This window comes from Ovis canadensis, chromosome 17 (genome assembly GCF_042477335.2).
Source record: "Ovis canadensis isolate MfBH-ARS-UI-01 breed Bighorn chromosome 17, ARS-UI_OviCan_v2, whole genome shotgun sequence".
Lineage (NCBI taxonomy): Eukaryota > Metazoa > Chordata > Mammalia > Artiodactyla > Bovidae > Ovis > Ovis canadensis.
The window spans coordinates 25,986,142-26,000,795 of NC_091261.1; the positions used below are offsets into that span (position 1 = coordinate 25,986,142).

A 14,654-nucleotide genomic window follows, 5' to 3' on the forward strand; every position below is an offset into this window, starting at 1 on the left:
GAATTATGCAAGAGGTTTGCCTGTCCTGGGCCCAGTTTATGTGCTTTTCTATGCCTACTCACCTCCAACATGTCTTCAGCTTTTGACCACTTGCTCGATCAAGAGCACCAGCTAGTGATACCACTGTCTCCTTATCTCCTAATTCCATCAGCTTATCAGTCTCCCTGTAGCTTAAACCGTAAAGAATCTGCCTGCCATGCAGGAGACAGGGTTTGATTCCTGGGTTGGGAAGTTCCTCTGGAGAAGGGAATGGCAATCCACCCCAGTATTCATGCCTGGAGAATTCCATGGACGGAGAAGCCTGGTGGGCTACAGTCCGTGGGGTCGCAAAGAGTCGGACACGACTGAGCAACTGACACACACACACATTAGTCTCCCTTAAGGTGAAGACCAGCCATTGTCATGACCCCAGTGATGTCTGCCATGGAAATATGCAGAGTAAATCTGTATGGCTTTCCAGACCAGACCCAGGAAAGTTCTGTCTCCACTGAGATATTACTCCCCAGTGGCTGCCCAGAGGCAGTAACTGCCCACAGATTATACTACTGGAGGTATGAAAGAGTTAATGTCCCATGGCGGTCTTTACCAGTGAACTAAAGAAGATAAGGAACTGGTATAAATAAATGACTTTTCCTCCACCTAGAAAATCTTTCCAAAGAGGAGAAATTTCATTATGACTTCTCTGGAGTTGTTCCATATGGTCAAGTAGCCAACTTTGTTTTCTTGTGAAGTTCTTCTCAGCTCGTTAAACAGACCACCTTACGTCTGCTTTTGCTTTTTCCTTGCAACCTTTCTCTTCTTTCCTCCCTCTGGCTGACCTGGGGTTGTTTGATCTCAGGCCCTGCCTTCCAGAGAACCTAGGAGGAGATACAAAGCAAGGCTCTTAAACTCAAAAGTTTTTGCTTATCAATTCAGAGTTAAACTATGATACAAACAACCCTAGCCTTCCTGATTGAAAAGTTGGCTAATTTTGGTACACCAATTATCTTCACTATTTTAATGTATTAATGTAATTTTTTTTTGGGGGGGGGGGTAGTACTAGTGATAAAGAGCCCACCTGCCAATTCAGGAGATGTAAGAGACATGGGTTCAGTCCCTGTGTCAGAAAGATCCCCTGAAGGAGGGCATGGCAACCCACTCAAGTATTCTTGCCTGGAGAATCCCATGGTCAGAGGAGGCTGGTGGGCTACAGTCCATCAGGTCGCAAAGAGTTGGACACAACTAAAGTGACTTAGCAAGCATACAATGTAATTTTTTTCTTTTTTAAAAAATCTTGCAGTGACTTTCTTCCTCTGCCCCATTTTGTTTTATGCATTTTTCATTGCTCTGGTTTATTACACCTTTATTCTATAGTTCTTCTACATTTAAACTTTTATTTTTTAATGCAGAGAAACCTTACATTGGTTGGTTGTCCCTTTCAAGATGTGTATCGAATGTTTTCTTAGGAGAAACATGCAGTGAATGCCAGGTTTCATCTACATATTCCTGTATATAAGTTTTGACATACTGGAGGAATATAATACATTTTAAATATCAGTTTATAGATTTCCTCCCTGCTTCCCTAAGTCACTCCCTATAGTACACTAAGATTTTCAGACCACACTTTGTCAGATTTGTCTAGGCAGAGAGGTATATTCCACCCCAGTATTCCACACCATAGTCAGGGACTTTACAATCACCTCTTACCTTTCTCACCACTTCCTCTTATAATTATTATTTCTGATAGAGATTCAGGGACAACATACATTGTAAACTCTTGGTGCATTTATTAGTATTAAACAGCAATACTAAGTTAATATTTCTATTATAACCATATATTGAAAATAAAGCTCAAAATCTTACCTAGTAAGCTGCTGTATCACATTTGCTATGTACCTTATGTTTAACCTGATCACCTGAGTTCTTCTAGACTTGGATATCTTCAGCTTTTAAAATTATGTGTTTGTTTCGGTTGTTGCTACTTTGTCCTGAATGTGAACACCCTGTCATCTGAGTCCACAGGGAACTTGACTCTCTCATTCTTCAACCTTCCCTCCTAATCCCCCTTCTGTCATGAACTTCTTTTACTCTAATTGCCCATTGATTAATTACTTCTGTGAATGCTGTGTGATGAAAGCTAACCTATGGAAAAGTTGAGACAGATTAATGTTCACAGGAATTAATAAAGACCTCAGGTGGAAGATGCAGCAATACTACATTGCATTCCTGCTGAAACAAAGCAAAAGCAGCTACAAGCATTTGAAAGCCAGTCACACTTTTGCACACCATCCATTATTCTTGCATTTAACAGGATGTTAAAGATTCTACATCTTCTGAATTTATTAGCTTGGTATTTAGCATGTTTCACAGCCAAAATAGCAAAGACGGTTCATTATTGCTGGTTAAATTAGCCTCATGAAAATGTTGTTGGTAAAAGGTTACAGAAATGAATGAGAAATTTAACCAAGCAGCATATTAAATCATTAATCATTATAACTTTAAAAGGCATTCTGATGATTTAAATTAACTTGGCTAAAGGGTAGAGAATTAGATAAAAGTTAATAATTAAAACCTAGATGACTTGATTAGCTCTTTTGATAAAGATGGGACAAAATATAGGCATATAGTATTTACTTAAATTGTCCTTGGCAGAAATTAAGACCAATAAAATCATACTTGATCATACTATTTATGGTCTTTAAAAGAATTACAGCTTTTTTATACAGAAACTAGACTATCTGAATAGCTTCAGACATGGTTAGGTAGCTCATTCCAGATTATTTTATTTTGAATAGTCAAAGCCTAGAATTCAGTTATTTTTCTATTGAGGTTTAGTATGATTTTTTAAAAAAGAAAGCTGAATGGCCTCTCTATATATTAAAGGTAGTAAGTCTTTGTCATCTTTGTGAGATTATTATCAATAAATTAAAAATGTTTTGTTTCTTGATATATAGAACCGTGGGCTTCCCTGGTAACTCAGTGGTAAAGAACCCACCTGCAACGCAGGAGATGCAGGTTCAATCCCCAGGTCAGGAAGATCCCCTGGAGGAGGGCATGGCAACCCACTCCAGTATCAATTCAGTTCAGTTGCTCAGTCGTGTCCAGTTCTTTGTGATGCCATGAATTGCAGCACACCAGGCCTCCCTGTCCATCGCCAGCTCCCGGAGTTCACTCAAACTCACATCCATCGAGTCTGTGATGCCATCCAGCCACCTCATCCTCTGTTGTCCCTTCTCCTCCTGCCCCTAATCCCTCCCAGCATCAGGGTCTTTTCCAATGAGTCAACTCTTCACATGAGCTGGCCAAAGTATTGGAGTTTCAGCTTCAGCATCAGTCCTTCCAATGAACATCCAGGACTGATCTATAGGATGGACTGGTTGGGTCTCCTTGCAGTCCAAGGGACTCTCGAGAGTCTTCTCCAACACCACAGTTCAAAGCATCAGTTCTTCTTGCCTGGAAAATCCAATGGACAGAGGAGCCTGGCGGGCTATGGTCCGTAGGGTCATAGAGTCAGACATGACTGAAGTGACTGAGCATACAGAACTTTTAAATTTTTGTATGGGCTAAACGATTCATATCTTCCTTTGTGTTAAAATGATTTTTTTTCCTACTAAGCACAAAGTTTTCCTGAAAGGGATGGTCAGTCAATTAGTTTGGCAACCCTGATAAAGCATTTTGTATGTATGGATTTAAGATAAAAATCAATATTTTCTCTTCTTTTCCATACTTAACAGAAACCAGGAGCTAAAAGAACTTGGTGAGCTTTCTCCACACTGGGACAATCTACGAAAAAACGTCCTTACTCACTGTGATCAAATGGTGAATATGTACCAAGACATTCTGACAGAACTCAGCAAGGAAACAGGTGTGAAATCAATGACTTCCCATATACAAAGTGAAATGAATTTCATGTATGTTATGTGAAAGCAATCATAAGTATTATTATGAATGTAGAAAAGCCAAAAGTTTTCTATTTTCAACTCTACCATCTTGGCATGAAAAGCAAAGAAGAAAAATTACACTATTTTCCCTCATGACATCATTCTAGAGGTAACAGAATTTTTTTTATTAAATTTCTGAGGGAAAAAAGAAGCTCATGCAGGAAATATTTTTTGTCTGAACTTTTACATCAGATGGACTTTTCAACACCTGTTTGTGCACGTACACACACATGCACATACTTATTTACTAATGAGGTTCAATTTTTTCCACCTAGGGTCCTCTTTCAAATCAAGCAGCAGCAAAGGAGAAAAAACGTTAGAATTTGTTCCCATAAATCTACATCTGCAAAGAATGCATGTACACAGCCCTCACTTGAAAGGTAGGGATATAGTATTATTTTTCAAATGGACAAATCATGTTGGTGTGTATTTCTTTAAATGGCTTGACTATTGGAGGAATTTAAAATTCTAGCAGTTATACAAAGATGAAGAGGAAACAGTTGAAGCTGATAATGACCTGAAACACTGCAAAAGAAACCATTATATTTTCACTGCTGTGTTTGTAAATATGGTGTCTGAACTGAGTTGCCAGTAACTATACAAAATGAGTATTAGCTTCCTTAAGTATTTTCAGCAATTCCTAAATAGCCAGCCATTGTGCTACTATTTGAATTAGAAAAAAAGGTAAAACAAGACTGGTTCATTTTGTATCTACCCTGAGGTACCAAAGTCCGAAGGTGGACTGACAGACGGTTTCTCTGACTTAGTGGTGACCATCAACAGGATCACCTCCTTCTCTAGGAGAAGTGGATTTATCAGAAAGTGGTAGAGTATTTTGATGTACTCAGTTTTGAGATATATTTTTCAAGAAAATATATATATTTTCATAACATACTTAAATAGCTTTAGAGTGAATGATAAGATGTTGCTGCTACATAATTCCTTGTCATTTCTCAGTATAAAATATATTTTAAGTTTTCTTCTCATCTCCCTTTTTCTTTAACTTACTGCCATATCATATTTTGTGAATATTTGGGGGAGCCATCTGCCATTATTTATCAGCAAAAGGACCATATTATGATGTTTGTCCAGCAGCTTTGTTAATGATGCCATCCACATCCATTACCTCTCAAAGCTCTCTCTGTGTGAATAATAAATTCTATGGTCATCCTACTTATCTTCCCAGATAGCCAGAAGTTCCTTTATATTGTCAATCTTTCATGCTAAGTCTGTTCAACATATACATACAAACATGCACATAGTCATTCACAGATGCATCTAAAGAAGCATTGTAACACACAATTTTGCAGCCATTGTCACAATAGAGAGGTTCATTCAGTTCAGTTGCTCAGTCATGTCTGACTTTTTGTGACCCCATGGACTGTGGCACGCCAGGCTTCCCTGTCCCTTACCAGCTCCCGGAGCTTCCTCAAACTCATGTCCATCAAGTTGGTGATGCCATCCAGCCATCTCATCCTCTGTCGTCCCCTTCTTCTCCTGCCTTCAATCTTTCCCAGCATCAGGGTCTTTTCAAATGAGTCAGTTCTTCACATTAGGTGGCCAAAGTATTGGAGTTTCAGCTTCAGCATCAGTCCTTCCAATGAAGATTCAGGACTGATTTCCTTTGAGATGGCCTGGTTGGATCTCCTTGCAGTCCACGAGACTCCAACAAGAGTCTTCTCCAACACCACAGTTCAAAATAGATTAGGCTTTTTTAAAAGTTAAAATGAAATCTGTCTGCTTTAAAATTACCCGAAGTTTTGCAATAAAAAAAATTTGTATAAGTTTGTGCATACTGATTGTCTATATACAACCAGCTAACATACAAGTTCAAACATAATGAAAATCATTCTGACATATGATTGTATTATTGATGTGAGTAGAAGCTGTTCAGTCATGTCCAACTCTTTGCGACCCCCTGGACTATACAGTCCGTGGAATTCTCCAGGCCAGGATACTGGAGTGGGTAGCTGTTCCCTTCTCTGGGGGATCTTCCCAACCCAGGAATCGAACCCAGATCTCCCTCATTGCAGGTGGATTCTTTACCAGCTGAGTCACCAGGGAAGCCCATTGTTGTATTATAAATATATTATAATTATATTATTTATAGTCAATTATAATTGCATTATAATATACCTTATCAAGTATCTGAAATTTTAACATGCATCCTGTTCACCAAAAATTATGTCAAATGAAAGCACTGAATTAAAAGCAAGACGGATTGGCCCTAAGGCCTTTAGAAGCTCTTCCTTGGTTACTTGTATCTATTAATAATTTGAACATAACATCATCTAATGGTTTTTAAAAATCATCAAAAACAAAGTCATAAAGAAGCTAGGACATTCAAAATCTACCTGGCAACCAACATAATTTTTTTTTCTAATAGCCAATATGAAGAGACTTTTATGATATAGTAGCAAGTTTATATATTTTGGAGTAGAACAGAATTTCAGCTTTACCACTTTATGTTTGACCTTAAGCCTGTTATTTAATCTTTCTAAGCAGTGTTGCTCCTGTCCTGATTAAGTGAGCTAGAGAATATAAAACATATAGAATCAACAATAATAGTTTTTGTGATACATGCTATAGTTGTCATCACTGGAACAAAGCAGATTGTCAGTTTTTTCATGGCAGTTAAAATTGGAGGAAAGTGATTAGTTTAGAGCCTATTAAGCCACCTCATGCGAAGAGCTGACTCATTGGAAAAGACCCTGATGCTGGGAGGGATTGGGGGTAGGAGGAGAAGGGGACGACAGAGGTTGAGATGGCTGGATGGCATCACTGACTCGATGCACATGAGTTTGGGTGAACTCTCGGAGTTGGTGATGGACAGGGAGGCCCGGCATGCTGTGATCCATGGGGTCACAAAGAGTCGGACACGACTGAGCGACTGAACTGAACTGAACTGAAGGCACATTGAAATCTTTAACTAAAAAAGTAGCCATATTTAGAGAAACGATGATTTAGAGAGGCATTTTGAAAAATCATCACTTGCAAGTTCCATGACAGATGGAATAAAAAGAAGAGAGAAAATGATAACTCAAGTTACAGCTATGGATGGATAGCAGTATCATTAAACCATGTCTGCTGGAGACAAATTGATATGAATTTATGCTTAAATATCCATTCAAATATTTGGTGATGATCCTTAAAATACTTCCAGTATACAAAGGGAAATTATTAGCTAAGTAGACTTTTACATTCTACTTACTTCTTAAAAACAAAAGAACCATTTACATTATGCTGTTTTTTCCCAGGTTAATATCTGAAAACAGACTAGGGTGAACTGGTATGAAACAAGACATTTAATTATTTAATTGTTGTTTCTGCAGTGTAAAAGGAACTGACAACTAACATAAAGACAACATTTAGTTTGAAAAAGCAAACTAAATGTCTTCTGATTAGTTTAGTGAGATATATATCAGTTTCCTACAGCTGCCATAACAAGTACCACCAAGCAGGAGTCATAAACAACAGCAATGTAATGACTCACAGTCTAGAGGCTGGGAGTCAAAAATCAAGGTGTTAGCAGAGCCATGCTTCCTCTGAAACTTAATCTTAGCTTAATCTTTAGCTTTCTTATTTTTCTTTTTGATATATCACCTGATCCTCAGTCTTTGCATGTTGTTCCCCTTTATGTCTATATCATCTTCTGTGTCTGCTTCAATGTCCAAATGTCCCCTTTAAGGACATACTGGATTAGGTCCTGTTGGATTAGGACCTGCTCTAATGACCTTATTTCAACTTGATTGCATCTGTGAAAACCTTATTTCCAATTAAGGTAATATTCTAAAATACTTTTTTGAGGGGACGGTGGGCACAGTTCAACCCATAATAAAAGAATTTCTTGTTTATGATGACAAATACCAAACAGTAGAGAGTAAAGCTAGATTTTGAAGTTACAGAACTAGGGTGTGCGTGCTCAGTCACTAACTCATGTCCCACTCTTTGCGACCCTAAGGAGTGTAGCCAACCAGGCTCCTCTGCCCAAGGAATTTTCCAGGCAGGAATACTGGAGTGGATTACCATTTCTTCCTGCAGGGGATCTTCTTGATGCAGGGATTGGACTCACGTCTCCTGTGTCTCTTGCATTGGCAGGCAAGAGAACTAGGGTACAACTCATCAACTAGAGAGTTTTTCACATGTTTTCAGAAAGAGATTTCCTTTGAACACCCAAGAAAAAAATGTACAAAAGGACTAGAGATCTAACACCCCAAAATTAATTTGAAAGTACTGAATTCTGTTACATATAAATTTTCCCCCAAGGCTACTTACATATCATATATATATATATATATATATATATATATAATAAAATGCATGTCCTACATATAACATTAAATATAAAATTTGTATGTGTTAAAATATATGTTTTAATAATTTTAAACATTATTTTGAATTGAAATTCAGTTACATTAGGTGCTTTATAGACCAGATCACCAACTCTATATTATCATAGAAATTAAAAACTTGACTGACTTCTGGGGGCTCTACCCCTTACTTTTCCTAGTTTAACCAAATTCATAACCTTTCTGAGCTTTGATTATCTTTATTTGCAAAGTATAATGTTTAAAAGTTATAAATGATAGTCAATCAAATTTTCTACTTATATAGCATATTTTTAATAGCAGATTAAATGAATCATAGTTAAATGTATTTAAGATCTATAGTTGCTGATTTGAATGTTTAGCTGAATTACAGACAACATTTTGCAAGGTAATGATGCAAGTAAGATTAGCCAAGCCTTGGTATTTCACTGGTGAATTATTTGGATATAGTCTACATCTATTTTCATTCTTACCACTAGTAAATTGCATCTATCCACATTTGATTAATCTATCTGCTATTTCTGGAGAGGTAGTTTTGCAAACAGTAGCAGGCAGATTCACCAAAGACAAGGCTAATGTCTAGTTCTTGAAACAAGTAACTGAGCAGAACTAATGTTGTAATGTCTCATACTGACAAATGAAACAACCTTCATTTAACTTCAGGTGGCCCCAGACCCATTAAGTTAATTTTTCATCCTTATCCATTGCTTAAATGCAGCAAATAGAATAGCCACCACTATAGGCATCTTAGCAGCTTTGACTACAATAACATAAATCCTTGAAATGAAGAAGACAGTTTCCCTCTCCAGTTTATTTTCCTTTCATAGAAATATAGTCGTGAATGTTATACATTATGGATTCTTGTGATATTCTATGTTTAAGTCATTTTATATGTTATATGTATGTAATAGTATATAGTACATAGAAAAGAAGTGGAGGAAGGAAGAAAAGAAAGAAAGGAGGGAAGAAATGAAGGGAAAGAGAAAGGAAGGAAAAAAGAAAGAAACTACTATATTATACTGTAAAGCTGCAGTTGGAATCAGGTGTAATGTCGGCCTGGATTTACTGTTTAATATGGATGAGTCTGTTGATTTTTCTGCCCCTTACTCTTCTAATCTCTACGCAGGAGGAGCTATTAAGAGCTCCCTGATTTCTGTATCTCAAGAGCCTAGGAATATCACCTTATCAATGAAGCACAATTATCTTATAGATGCATTTAATGGTGATGCCAACATGCGTGGACTATTTTGAAACAGATTTCCCTTAAAATTCCCTATTGTCCTGTGATTCATACCCAATTCATTTTGTGGGCCATTTTAAAGTCAAGGTTTATGTTTAAATTGTTCCTTGAAATGAAATCAGCAGGTCTACATTTTTTTTTTTTTCGTCAGCACTATTTTTATAGTTGTAGGAATTTAAAAGAGATCTTCTGGGAAAAAATAGACTTATTATCTCATTTTATTAATAAGTGACTTTTAAAAGGGTATAAGGCAGCCCTATTATTAGATTTCAAACAACCTAGTATCTTTAGCTTAAGGAGACTCAATAGCTTGAACTCCACTTTCCCCATATGGTGCATGAGATACATTTTCCTAAAGCCAAGGAAGTTTTGAAATAAAAAATATCAAATAAAACATGCATATTATTTTTTTTAAAAACGATAAGATTTTATAACATTTTTATAAAATAACTTTCCTATAAAAGTTTAAGTTTTTACCTATAAAATGAAAACTTTTTTCCTATAAAATGCTTAACTTTCCTATAAAATAAAATGCCCATCTATATGTTTATAATTGTCTCAGTACCAAAAATCTGAAAGTTAAGGGCTATTCATATCACAAAAGATAATATAAGGAGGACAAAATGAGGGACATCTTAAATGAGACAAATATCACTGATCAGATTATTTTATAATTTTTATGTTTTGATTGATTCTTTTTTGTATATGTGATTTTTGCTAGAGAAAAACAATCAGTCGCAACTAACTTTAACTAAATTTAAAAGAATAAAACTGCTCCTAGGATATATTTAATATATGCTGTTGAATAGAATAAATAACTGACTTCACGTCCGACTCTTTGCAACCCCATGAATCGCAGCACGCCAGGCCTCCCTGTCCATCACCAACTCCTGGAGTTCACTCAGACTCATGTCCATCGAGTCAGTGATACCATCCAGACATCTCATCCTCTGTCGTCCCCTTCTCCTCCTGCCCCCAATCCCTCCCAGCATCAGAGTCTTTTCCAATGAGTCAACTCTTCACATGAGGTGGCCAAAGTACTGGAGCTTCAGCTTTAGCATCATTCCCTCCAAAGAATCCCAGGGCCGATCTCCTTCAGAATGGACTGTTTGGATCTCCTTGCAGTCCAAGGGACTCTCAAGAGTCTTCTCCAACACCACAGTTCAAAAGCATCAATTCTTCAGCACTCAGCCTTCTTCACAGTCCAACTCTCACATCCATACATGACCACTGGAAAAACCATAGCCTTGACTAGACGGACCTTAGTTGGTAAAGTAATTTCTCTGCTTCTGAATATGCCATCTAGGTTGGTCATAACTTTTCTTCCAAGGAGTAAGCGTCTTTTAATTTCATGGCTGCAGTCACCATCTGCGGTGATTTTGGAGCCCCAAAAAATAAAGTCTGACACCGTTTCCACTGTTTCCTCATCTATTTCCCATGAAGTGATGGGACTGAATGCCATGATCTTTGTTTTCTGAATGTGGAGCTTTAGGCCAACTTTTCCACTCTCCTCTTTCACTTTCATCAAGAGGTTTTTTAGTTCCTCTTCACTTTCTGCCATAAGGGTGGTGTCATCTGCATATCTGAGGTTATTGATATTTCTACCGGCAATCTTGGTTCCAGTTTGGTTTCCTCCAGCTCAGCGTTTCTCATGATGTACTCTGCATAGAAGTTAAATAAGCAGGGTGACAATATACAGCCTTGACGTACTCCTTTTCCTATTTGGAACCAGTCTGTTGTTCCATGTCCAGTTCTAACTGCTGCTTCCTGACCTGCATACAGATTTCTCAAGAGGCAGGTCAGGTGGTCTGGTATTCCCATCTCTCTCAGAATTTTCCACAGTTTATTGTGATCCACACAGTCAAAGGCTTTGGCACAGTCCATAAAGCAGAAACAGATGTTTTTCTGGAACTCTCTTGCTTTTTCGATGATCCAGTGGATGTTGGCAATTTGATCTCTGGTTCCTCTGCCTTTTCCAAAACCAGCTTGAACATCAGTAAGTTCACGGTTCACGTATTGTTGACTTCAGTGAGCATTTTAGAATATATAACACTTTTCAGTTTTATTTTATTTTTAAATTAAATTTTATTTTTTTGTTCCTTTACAATGTTGTGTTAGTTTCTATGACGAGGTGAATCCTTATAAATGTATATATATTTACCTCCTCTTCTTTGGATTTCCTTCCTGTTTAGGTCACCACGGAGCAATGAGTAGAGTTCCCTGAGCTATACAGTAGCTTCTTGTTAGTCATCTATACTATAGTATCTATACATACTATCAATGTTGTATATAAATCAGTTTCAATCTCAAAATTCATCCCATCCTTCCTGTTTCCCCTGTGTCTATACACTTGTCCTCTATGTCTGTGTCTCTATTTCTGGTTTGCAAATAAAATCATCTATACCATTCATCTCAATTCCACATATATGTGTTAATAGGCAATATTTGTGTTTCTCTTTCTGACTTACTTCACTCTGTATGACACTCTCTAGGTCCATCCATAGCACTTCAAATGATCCAATTTTGTTCCTTTTATGGCTGCATAATATTTCTTTGTATGTGTGTACCAGATTTTCTTTATCCATTCCTCTTTTGAGGTTGCTTCCCTCTCACAGCTGTTGTGAGCAGTGCTGCAGTGAACACTGGGGTGCATGTGTCTTCGGAAATTATGGTTCTCTCTGGGTATATGCCCGGGAGTGGGATTGCTGGATCACAGAGTAGTTCTATTTTTAGTTTTTAAAGGAATCTCCCTATTAGTCTCCATAATTGCTGTATCAGTTTATCGCTAATATGTTTTTTAATAATTTATATTTATAAAATCTGAATCTGTAAAATACATGTTTTCTAAGAGTTTTGTTTTGTTTTTTTTTTTTTTTTTAAGCCAGAACAAGTTAAGCTTAATAGCTAGCTGACACTCAGAGATGTTCATAAGACAGGTTAGGAACTGGATAATTTAGTGTGGAAGAAGTCAGATCTAGCCAGAGATGGAGATTTTATAGGCTTCTGTAAAAATATAGGGTTAAAACCCTAAAAGAGAAAAGTTCATAAATAGAAAATAGAATAGAAAAGAGTAAAAGTCAGAATTTTGCATATGAAAGAGCTTGTTCATAACTTTGGAGGTTCTTAACTATAGATGAATTTTCAAGAATGCTAGTTTTTTTATTTAGATTTAAAGATAAATAATTGGCTCTTTTTGGAGTGGAGAATATTTGAGTCACTTGGTTCTCTTCCTTTATCTACTGTTTCCAAGTCTCTTAGTTCCTACACAGGTGACTAGGATTCCCAATATTTCAGTGAGATGGACAAATAAAGAAAAAGTTTCTGTTCCTAGAAAGTAGCTTCAGAGGATGCCTGAAACTATGGGTAAATTGAAGAGACAGATTCTCCATGAAGCTAACAAAGCTTAGGTTCAAGCCTTTTCATGTGTATGGGCTTCTTTAAAAGACCCTAAAAGGGGTCTTAGCAATGTGTTTGCGGTCACAAATAGCTTTGCAAATTTTGCAAAAGTAAGTCAGTTTTGTTGTTGTTGTTCAGTTGCTCAGTTGTGTCTCACCCATGGACTGCAGCACACCAGGCTTCCCTGTCCTTCATGGTGCTTGCTCAGACTCATGTCCGTTGAGTCAGTGATAACCATCCAAACACCTCGTCCCCTGTTGTCCCCTTCTCCTGCCTTCAAATCTTTCCCAACATCAGGGTCTTTTCTAATGGGGCAGCTGTTCATGTCAGGTGGCCAAGGGATTGGAGCTTCAGCTTCAGCATTAGTCCTTCCAATGAATATTTAGGACTGATCTCCTTTAGGATGAACTGGGTGGATCTCCTTGCAGTCCATGGGACTCTCAAGAGTCTTCTCCAACACCACAGTTCAGAAGCATCAATTCTTTGGTGCTTAGACTTCTTTATGGTCCAACTCTCAGATCTGTACATGACTACTGGAGAAACCATAACTTTTACTAGACATAGCTTTTACCTTTACTTTCCTGGTGGCTCAGATGGTAAAGCGTCTGCCTACAATGCAGGAGACCCAGGTTCAATCCCTGGGTCGGGAAGATCTCCTGGAGAAGGAAATGGTACCCACTCCAGTATTCTTGCCTGGAAAATCCCATGGGTGGAGGAGCCTGGTAGACTATAGTCCATGGGTTACCAAAGAGTTGGACACAACTGAGCGACTTCACTTTCACTTTATGAGACAGATCTTTGTCAGTCATGTCTCTGATTTTTAATATGCTGTCTAGGCTGTCGTAACTTTTCTTCCAAGGAGCAAGTGCCTTTTAATTTCATGGCTTCAGTCACAATCTGCAGTGATTTTGGAACTTAAGAAAATAAAGTCTGTCACTGTTTCCATTGTTTCACCATCTATTTGCCATGAAGTGATGGGACCAGATGCCATGATTTAATTTTTTTGAATGTTGAGTTTTAAGTCAGCTTTTTCACTCTCTTTCACCTTCATCAAGAGGCTCTTTAGTTCCTCTTCACTTTCTGCCATAAGAATGGTATCATCTGCACATCTGAGGTTACTTATATTTCTTCTGTAATCTTGATTCCAGCTTGTGTTTCATCCAGCCCAGTATTTTGCATAATGTACTCTGCATATAAGTTAAATAACCTGGGTGACAATATACAGCCTTGACACACTCCTTCCCCAGTTTGAAACCAGTCTGTTGTTCCATGTCCGGTTCTGACTGTTGCTTCTTGACCTGCATACAGGTTTTGCAGGAGGCTGTTAAGGTGGTCTGGTACTCCCATCTCTTTCAGAATTTTCCACAGGTTAATCTCCATCAATGAAAACTTCTCTCTTAAAAACAAAACAAAAACTGCTCTCTTCCCTCTGATATCGACTTTCCTCATCCTTCCTCTCCTTGTTGGGTGGTGTTGGAGAGGCCACAAGTTTTCTTGGATCTAATAAAAATCATAGACGTCTCTTTTGGAAAATTGAGTTTGGAATGTATATAATTTGTGCTTGACCGGACATGTGTTATCCACATGTTTTTAGTCACTTTGGAATATTGTTGTTATTGCTGATCACCCAGGTTTTAGCAGAAATTTAGTGTAATTCTTTGCAGCATCATGCCCCCCTCGCCACCCACAAGTAGTTTAAATTGATACACAAACTGATCTTATTCAGAAGATTGAGCCTCACTATCACTTTCCTTTTCAGACTGAAAATTT

The 14,654-nt window shown here is 37.6% G+C and overlaps 1 protein-coding gene and 1 non-coding gene across 10 annotated transcripts in view; both read left to right on the top strand.

The window, feature by feature from the left end:
• Nucleotides 1–14,654, top strand: part of INPP4B (inositol polyphosphate-4-phosphatase type II B) — an 883,288-nt gene that overhangs the window by 684,906 nt on the left and 183,728 nt on the right. For all 9 annotated transcript variants that reach the window (XM_069556830.1, XM_069556833.1, XM_069556829.1 and 6 more), the window contains 2 exons: nucleotides 3,714–3,844; nucleotides 4,196–4,300. In XM_069556830.1, coding sequence (XP_069412931.1) covers nucleotides 3,714–3,844; nucleotides 4,196–4,300 — 236 coding nt within the window. The remainder of the gene's footprint in view (nucleotides 1–3,713; nucleotides 3,845–4,195; nucleotides 4,301–14,654) is intronic.
• TRNAC-ACA (transfer RNA cysteine (anticodon ACA)) lies at nucleotides 13,463–13,535 on the top strand. Its single transcript has one exon. It is a non-coding gene; the product is annotated as a tRNA-Cys (tRNA).